We start from the raw sequence: 10126 nt of genomic DNA, 5'->3' as shown, positions 1-10126 counted from the left end.
GATGTAACCAAAATTACCACACAGAGTATAAGTAAGTAACAACTGAGCTATTCTGTACTCTTTCTAAATATTCCATCAATTAATATGAACTATAAGAGAAATATTGAATAAAGTATTAAGCTATTTACTCATGAAAACTTTAAATTATTTACCTGAGTAAAAACGCTTAGAACACCACATCTTTCTGTCTTCACCTCGTGTTTCTGTAAAGAAAACAACAACTGTACAACTACAAATTAATAATAAACTACTTAAGTACTATTTACTATGTTTTCATTATTCTCGCATGAACATAACACTATCTGAGAAACAGATTATGCATATGAAAAACCATAATATACAGTGCAAGCGATAAGTTTACAACATGAATAAAAATCCAACTGGATTTATATAACACTAGTGTCTTAGTATGTATAAAATTTTATGATGATACGTGGAAAAGAATCTTCTTTACACGTTGTATTTCGTTCTGGAGTGAAACTTGGGAACAAAAATTATCTATAATAAAAAATCATTAAAGGTTTCTATAAAAAAGTGTAAACTTAGTATTATATACAAATTGTAATTACACACTGACTCAAAGTGAACGTCCCAATTATTTTCATCTAAACCTCCCAACTGTCTGAGTTTTTTATTGTTTTTTTTTTAATTAGAACTTCAACAACAGTGAGAAACCCTAGAAAAATCCTGCACATGTGCACACTATTAGCCATTTGCAGGGAACATACACTGAGTTTCTTCAAAAACTGAACACTACTCACCAGGATAGGCATTCCATGCGTGCGAAAAAACAGGTTTAATGCTATGAAAAGTAGAAGAAAAAAATCGCTGCATTGTTTGCTTCTATGCAATTTTGAGTTCCCCGAACTTGAACGAACAACGTCTACGTGCGCTGAGTCACATCATTTTCGCTGAAAAAAGTAACAAAGACGTGAGCAAGCGCACTTACGCTCACTTCTCAAGGATTTTATGCTTTTCTCCACTTCATATAGAAGTGTTAAGATCTCAAACTGTGGGTAATAAAACAAATAGTTTGTATGAGAACACTCAATTGGTGCCTATATACAGAATTCTATAATTCGCTCTGTTTCTTTGCTTTTGCTAAACATTAACTAGCGGACCTCAACGAAACGAACTTAATCGACTGTTGTGTTATTGAATAATTAAAGTTTATAAAATTTATTTGATAGAATAAACACGTATTTCTTTAGAAGCAAATATCACTTGTGGTAAATTACATGTACAATTACAATCGTTCATTTGTCATTTTCAGCCCACTTTACAGAGAACATGTTTATCATTTGGCGAGACTTGAGTAACAAATGTAAAACCAGTCAATTTCAATATGTTTACAGATAGTAGTTTCAAAGTTGTGAAGGTGTTTGTAATTTTAAACCCGAACTAAACGGTTAGATCAGGTATAACCGTCCCTGGTTTATAAAAACCTATTACAGTTCCGAAAATTGACCAATTGATAACTGACATAAAATCAGTAAATACACCAAATAAGCACTCATCCACTTTTCTTTTTGGCGTTATAAGCCCTCACGCTTACATTTGAACCTACATTATTTCTGAGTATGACTACTTTAGTACATTGTCATACATGAACACCAATAGACAATAATAGTTTGTGAATATACAAGCCAAGCTAACTTAGTTACTTCTGTAATGTGTAGGAGAGACAAAGGCTGTTTTTATTACTGTACAATCCAGAGCATGGTTTGTTTCGAAATATACAACTATTTCCACCTGTAGGATAACTTCATGAGGCAAGTTATAATTTAATGGTAATTTCATTAAATTATTCCCTGATCCATGTGTGAAACCACAGCCAAGGGAACGGGCTTGGAAAAATCAGCGTGGAAAGATTATTAATTGTTTATAGGCAATTAAATCAGCACTATAAAACAATAATGAATTAAATATCGCAATACCGTTTTCGGTCCTAGTTGTCAACTTATTGTCATAACGGATAATGTCTGTGGTAATAGCACCCAAATGCGTTGGGGATATCCCACCTATCAGACAATATCAAAACGCCGATGTCAATCTATCCAGTCGTCATGGAAAATCATAAAAAAAATCATCAGTCAAATAAGGGTACGATACCGAGTGTTTACACCCACAACGTCTCAGCTTCTACTGCCTTTCACTGACATTATTCGTTATGACAATAATTTGACAACCAGGACCGATAACGGTGTATATATTAACACATTGTATTTTTATATATAACGACCATATAGTTCACAAACTTACAATCTTCGTTGTTTACAAACGTCTTCTAAAGTCCACTCTGCAGTTTTTCGTTTCATAATTTTTGCGCAAAGCAACACAAAGGGTAATCTGCGCATACCCATCCATAATTTTGAATAGGTAAAATAGTGGGAATGTAGCTAGCCAGTCAACAACACTCATTGTCAACTCTTGGGCTACTTGCCAAATAGTGGGATTTGACCGACATTTCTTTTTTTAACGCACCCATGGCCCCAAAGTGTGGGACACGTTTTTTGGTAACATGCAGTCAACCATGAACCTTGAAGCTCAGTCTAAGCATGATCACCATTGGGCTATGCTCGTCTCCTTTTCTAAATAGCAAAGAAAAAGAAAGTAAAATTTTTAGGCTGTGATTGATAAAGTCAGTTTTTTTCATCTAAACACAAGGTCACCATTTACATAAAAGAAAAATGATATAGCCACTTGAGTAAAGACTGACTTGTATATATATACACACACACACACTTGATACAAAGTGATAAGGGGAACCAGTATGCCCCTGGCAATGGTGGAGTTTATCACACATTTGAAACCAAGTGGGTGTGAGTAGAAATGTGATCGTCATTATTAGTAACATTTGGGTATTACATGCATACTGTGTTTATCAAAACGTCATCGTTTTGTAGTTTAGTTTTTCCTCAAGGAAACACTTAACTGAGGAAAACACAAAAGACAGCTTAACTTCAGTAGCGAATTTGTTTGTTGTTTATTTTATTTTTTTAAGGAACAAGTTCAACCATATTTTATCAAACCACTGGTAATTGTGGATGTAACAACACCAAAGAAACGTAGACCATGAATTCACTAATTTCCTTTTAATAAAGGCTCACGTAGTTGAAATTTCCGTTTTATGATTTTCTTGTATAAATCTTGCTATTCTATTGGATCCATGCAACTTCACTTAGAGAAATCGAACCCCGGATTTTAGTGTTGTAACTTCGTAAACGTACCGCTGACCCACCGGGAAACATCTGTCATATTACAGTAAATCAATCCATTAGAAACCTTGAATAGTATGAGATGGAATATAGTAAACTATTTTGTGGAGTTTTATCAAAGCGATTTATACTAAATAATGTTTGTTAAGCTGATATTTGTATAATTATTCCTCGTAATTAAGATTACGATCTGAATTAATCTTACGCAATTCCTTTATAGGAATAAAACCATCAAAGGATACACAACTTCCATACGGGGTACCCTCACTTGCTCAAGTTTCACAAACTAGGTGTGAAAATTAAATAGTACACGATAAAAGACTAAAACATGACATGGAAATTTTAGTTTATATCTGAAATCAGTTTAAAAAAGAATGAGCGTGAAATGGAGATTGAGAAAGTACCTAAAAACATTAAAACTACTGGGGAAATATTTGAAAGTAATCAAACAGAGCAAAAGTTAAGTAACAAAAACACCACCGCCACCAGCAAGATAATGGTCTTCCCTTTGAACCAAGTAATGAAAAGATGTTTAAATTTTTTACTGCCATTCGTGTAGATAAAGCCAGTGAATATTTGGCCAAAACTAATTTTATTGTAGAAATAAGTCTTGTTTTGTTTGTTTGTTTGTTTTTTATCATAATGATATAATAACTTATCGCCTTCAAAATGAAGTTTAAATAAACATATTTCTTATCCGATCCACTTAAGCTTGTAGTACGCGCTCGTCATACTGTTGCTTAATGTTAAAATGGAAATGATAAATCAGCTTTTCCGGTAGAAATGAAACCCGTTAGTGGTTGTTGCTATTAGTTAGGGTGACCAGAAGTCCCGGTTTTGCTGGTACAGTACTCCACCCCCCCCCCCATTTTTTGTTTTTTGGTAGTTTGTCTTAGTGTCCTAAGAAAATTTCTCGGGACACAAAACCTCTCGGTTCTCTTCGGATCACGAATGAATAAGCCTACTTGACTTCCTCATTGTTGTAAGTTGTTACTCTTCCGCCAAACTTTCTTGAAAGTTCTGTCTATGCGTGGTGAAAAACCCAGGTCTGTGCAGGTCTGAATACGGAGACAATTAAGACAGTGCTTATTGACAAAATATACTTTACACAGTCATGCAGAGGTGTCCTTAGGTGCTTGAAAGATTCTGGGCTCGGGCCCAGAGGCGCGAAGATTTTCGCCGATCATGGTTTCATAATCTGATTTTAAGGCACCAACTGAGAATCCGGTGCACGAATCCCGCGAGCCAATGCCTAGCGATGCCTCTGCATTTTATGATTATTTAATGAAAGAAAAAAAACAGAACTTCTACGTTCCATTCATTCTTCACAAAAATGTGTCTAAAAAGTTTCAAAGTAATGCTAAAACCTAAAAGCAGTTATGTCTGAACATGTTACGGATTCGAAATAAACCCATGTATGAAGTAGCCTGTTTTAAGATGAACTGGATAAAGTGAATAATTGTTTGTTTTGAATTTCACGCAAAGCTACACGAGGGCTATCTGCGCTAGCCGTCCCTAATTTGGCAGTGTAAGACTAGAAGGAAGGCAGCTAGTCATCACCACCCACCGCTAACTCTTGGGCTATTCTTTTACCAACGGATAGTGGGATTGACCGTCACATTATAACGCCCCCACGGCTAAATGGGCGAGCATGTTTGGTGTGACGGGGATTCGAACCCGCGACCCTCAGATTTCGAGTCTAGCGCCCTGACCACCTGGCCATGCCGGGCCGAAAGTGAATAATTAAAGATTTCTTGAATGTATTATGTTGACACTGTATTCTTGAATACTTGATCAATGAATAAAAACTAAAACATTATAAGATGCATTTGCTGTATAGGAAAATTGTAATGTGCTCATTTTCAGAAATGTCTGATAAGCGTAATAGGAATAAAATAAAAACACCTACAAGTAAAACTTCTGCACTGCATGAATCAGCCAATTTTCGTGCAAATGATATTCCAACATATACTTTATTAATACAAACAATTGAAATGAAATATACATACATATAAGAAGAAATATTTCGAGATGTTGATGATTCTAGCTCAGTTAAACCTAACTTTCTTGTATTAATTATCTCGACCTTCTGTGATGATATCCTTGAGTCTGGGTAAAAAAAAAAAAAAAACGGACATGAAGTAAAGCTAACTATTGCAGTGTCTAATCCTTTGAAACTAGATGAGACTTCTTTTTTTGCAATGTCTTAAAACAAAACAAGCTAAGTATAATTCGAAAATATGTCAAACGATTGAGTCGTAAATTCTACGAGGGCGACCTGCGGTAGCCGTCCCTAATTTAATAGTGTAAGACTAGAAAAAGGGCAGCTAGCCAACAGTACCTACCGTCAACTCTTAGGCTACTCTATGCAAATAGTGGGATTAGACTGTCAATCTTGAAATGCAACAACGGCCCCCCAAAGCGAGGAGCGAGATTTTGTAGTAAAGGGATGTGAATCTTAGAATTTCGGTTTCACAATTTGTTTGTTTGTTTTGAATTTCGCGCAAAGCTACACGAGGGCTATCTGCGCTAGCCGTCCCTAATTTAGCAGTGTGAGACTAGAGGGAAGGCAGCCAGTCATCACCACCCACCGCCAACTCTTGGGCTACTCTTTTACCAACGAATAGTAGGATGGACCGTCATATTATAACGCCCCCCGCGACTGAATGGGCGAGCATGTTTGGTGGGACGGGGATTCTAGCCTGCGACCCGTAAATTGAGAGTCGAGTGCCATAACCACCTGGCCATGCCGGGCCTCGGTTTCACAGCCCGGAACACTAACCACTGGGCTACGACCGTCTATTTCAAAGGATAAACATTATGTCGTTTACAAAATTATTATAACAAAAACATATAAATCAAATAATTTTTCACAATAAATATTATCGTGAATGAAAATTCTTTCACATTCTTTTAAATAATATAAAATTATGTGGGAGTTTATAAATTGATTCAAAAATACAACTGAAGACTAATTTTTAGTTACTTCTCGTATAATGTTCGAGATGGATTTCATGCTATTAAGTGTACTATACTAGTTTCGTAAATGTCAATTTAGATATTGTTAATTTATTGCTCGTATAGTGTTTGTTTCTTGTATATACATAATTTACTCTGTGTATTATAAAGTTTAATAAAACAACATTGTTTTGCAAAAAGGCTTTCAGGTCAAAATTAAAAATAACGAAAACATCAATCAAATTTCATTAGGCTGCCTCACAGACGCTTTGTTTTGAAACTATGTATTTCTTTATGTTGTTTTTATTTATTGATTTTCTTGTACAATCGATCTCCTTTCCAATGTACTAAAACCTGTTAAATCGACTAGTTGCTATATTCACTTCTTTCCTCAAACTAATGAGGAACCAATAAATGGACCAATACTGGACCAATAAATAATTTTTAGTATTAAGTTTAACAAGATAAGATAAATAAGGGATGCTGTACAGAACGTGCTGAGATTATTAAGCATAAAAAAAAACAATTTGAAATTTTTAATCACCTACAGTTACCAAGTTTATAATAAACAAAATTTGTTTGTATGTTGATAAAAGTTCGGATCGTGATGAACGGAAATGGCGGCCATAAAATTCGCCCGTTTAAAACCTTGAACCTTCTGATCTACAATTTGGCACGCTAACTACTAGACCACGCCCGTACTATAACATTAAAAAAGTTGTTATTACTCTGTTTTTACAACTGGCTTTCATGGAAGAGATTTTGTTTTCACGTTTATTAGCTTTAGGAACCTTAATTAGTAATCACAGTGACTTTCAAGGTTTCTTTGGGGACTTGAAAATCAAATAATCTTCATCTACGTAATGATTTTATATGGGTAGTTATCATTAAGTGCAGTAGTACTTAATAGTAGGGATCGTGATGAAACAAAATGGCGACCATAAAAATCGCCCGTTTAACACCACCTTTAAAATGTCTAAATATTAACAATGACTATTTTACAATATTGGCTGAGCAAAACTAAAGCTTATTATACTTATAAAGCCACTTAATTCGCTATACACGTGTTTATGGAGTGAATCAAAATTTCACTATTTCAACAAATTTTCATCTAAGTAAGTAAATAAGTGACTTTTCCAAACAAGCGTGCAGAAAAGAAAAATGAAAAATGACGAACCTTATCGCTCCAATTCTTTCATATAACTCTTCCATCTGACGTCCCAATGATGCTACCGGAAAGAATACTAATATATACAGGTACTTTGGCCACATAATTAGATTTGAGGATAGGTTGATAGAGGTGCTGATGAGTACTAAAATCGAATCGGGTACACACGCACCCAACTCTTGGTATTGCTTATTAATAATAATAATACTTTTACTGCATTCTTTTACTGAGCCTTACACAGTCTACGTTATTTATCGAGGCCGTGAGATTTTTTTTTCAAACATAGAAATGTGGAACTGACATATAATATGAGCGTTTGAATTAGATAAGATAAAAGCCACTTTTCTTGCTTATTAAATAAAGCGACCGAGATCCACAATGGAAGTTGAATAGAAGAGCTAAAACTACAGTAATACATTATCTTTAATTACTGTTCAGAGAAATAAAGAAAAAACACAATTCTTACAAGACTATAATACCTTATCACCAACACGGAAAATATGCATATTGGTCCTGAATAGCTTGCAAGCTGCAACATTTGAATTACGTGCGACACTATTACATCTACAAGTGTAATACGGTTTACAAACAAACACTGTTAACAGCATGGGTATTCAGCTGAAAGCTGGTGTAACTTTATTCCCCGAGATTTTGTTTATGTATTGTGGTAGAGTAATTTATTTATTTATTCAAAGTTTTACTGTTTTGTATATACATCGTGTGTAGATATGTACCTGTGGTATATACATAAACAATAGGTATATCTATGTTTTGTTCAGGTAACTTATAACAATAATTCAAATAGCTATTTTTATATTATCCATGTTGTGGCAATTTCTGATGTTATGAAATATGTAATACAAGTCTATCTTGGATACTTCGAACTACATAATTAGTTTATTAAATGGTTTGTTCACAGTTGCATTTTTCTTTCTGTTAAAAAAAAGCTTAATTCGATGTGCCTTTTCATACAGTAAAATTCACAGATACACAGATTATCAAAAACTATTATTACGTCTTGTTTGTTTCACGTTTGATAGCATATCAGTTTATTCTTGTATTTTTATATTACATCGTTCGACTTCGCTCTTCCGCGGACTTTAAATCGGTCGTATACGTTATACATTTACACTTTGTACTTGGATAAAACACTTGAGTTCTGAAATTTCACAGCCATATTCACGAAACTTCATTATAATTTCAACTCGACTTAGTGATTAAGTACGTATGTAAGAAACATTTAGTAAGCTGTTTAAAAACGCATTAATCAGGAACTGAAACGTTCCGTCAATTTCATACGTCGTCATAAAATGAAGAATTAACACGGTAGATACTCATACGCTCTAAATTAGCATATATATTGCATAATATGTGTGACTGAGTAGAAAATAACATATTTATTCAACTACATGTTTCAAGTTTTATTTTCACAATCTTGACTTGTAACACATTCTAAATATGTGATAGCACGCGAAACGTAAACATAAACACACATTTATACAATTATATGAATAACTTTTAGTATAGCATTGTTAAGTAACCATCTTCAAGGAATGTGGAAAGACATATATATATATTTAATACCTCAGAAGTAACAATTCATAACAGGAAAGTACTATTAAGATTGTCACTAGTATTTCCTCTCGACCCCCTCAAGTGGATTATGTCTGTTTGTACCAAATATTTAATATATGTTCCCTAATTTGTCCTCAAATAAGCCAAGGCACAAAAAAAAACACCCTGTACTTAAAACAAATATATATAAAAGCGACTGGTCGTGTCTGTTATTTACTTGAAACATGATAAACTTATAAAATGATCAATATACTTTCAAAACACGTGAAAATATGTGGATTTAAAGAACTGTTACAACATACACTTCAATTTCGGTGCATGGTATTCACTTGCCACTGGATAAAGCTGAAAACGGTGTATTATTCCCACGAATGCAATTACTAGTTTTATCGTGGTCTGTCTTATCCAAGGACAGATGGGTATTGTACGTGCATACAATTGCGTTGTGCTCGTTTGTCATTAGTCCGTTAATGTAATCTAATACACGTATCTAACAAATAGGGTAAGTACAGGTATAAACCTTTTTACTTTGTGATAAATCGTGCAAGAGAAGAACGCGAGTCAATGAACTCTCCTATCTTATGGCAGAAAACAGAAAATAGTTTCAGAGTATCATAAAATAATATTGAAGATTAAAGGTATTTACTATTAATTTAACATGGGACTACTGCTATTCAGCTCGCATCAAATCATTTAATCAAGTAGCGCTAGGTAATACCTAGATATGATCAAACATTTGCATGTAAACGGCCAAATGGCTCTAGCATGCACATTTCAGGAGCTTAATGTAAGGTCAGTATTTAAAGCAACAACAGATCTTATCTTAAAGCTTAGAATATCAGTTTTCAGTAATTCCAGCCCCCCCCCCTCCCCCGAAACTTGGCTAAAACTTGTTGTCAAGGCAAAATGTCAATATAAAAACATATTTGTTTTATATAACATTTGGGATGGATTTATCATTATATATTTATTTTAATATCAACGTTTGTTTAGATTAAATTTCTATTTAGAAACATACACTGAGTGGTCACAAGTTTGTTTGAAGTTAAGCACAAAGCTACACAATGGGCTATCTAAAATTAACCAACTATGTTACCTTGAGAACAATATTTTTGCAAGTTTTGTGGGTTGCCACAACCACAACAAGAAATTTCTGAAGGCTGAGATTTAAGCTTTAAAATAACACCTTAATTATATAAAAGTGTGT

At 34.1% G+C, this 10126-nt stretch overlaps 1 protein-coding gene across 4 annotated transcripts in view; it reads right to left on the bottom strand.

Moving 5' to 3' along the window:
- Positions 1–10126, bottom strand: part of LOC106467356 (uncharacterized protein ZK1073.1-like) — a 67047-nt gene that overhangs the window by 35403 nt on the left and 21518 nt on the right. For 2 of the 4 annotated variants that reach the window (XM_022395519.1, XM_013927702.2), the window contains one exon: positions 153–203. In XM_022395519.1, coding sequence (XP_022251227.1) covers positions 153–203 — 51 coding nt within the window. Of the gene's footprint in view, positions 1–152; positions 204–761; positions 827–10126 lie in introns of those variants that run through there. The other 2 variants (XM_022395520.1, XM_013927703.2) reach the window with 2 other exon arrangements.

The sequence above is a fragment of the Limulus polyphemus genome, unplaced genomic scaffold (assembly GCF_000517525.1).
Source record: "Limulus polyphemus unplaced genomic scaffold, Limulus_polyphemus-2.1.2 Scaffold2582, whole genome shotgun sequence".
In the NCBI taxonomy this organism is placed as follows: domain Eukaryota; kingdom Metazoa; phylum Arthropoda; class Merostomata; order Xiphosura; family Limulidae; genus Limulus; species Limulus polyphemus.
This window is presented reverse-complemented; position numbering and strand designations above follow the sequence as displayed.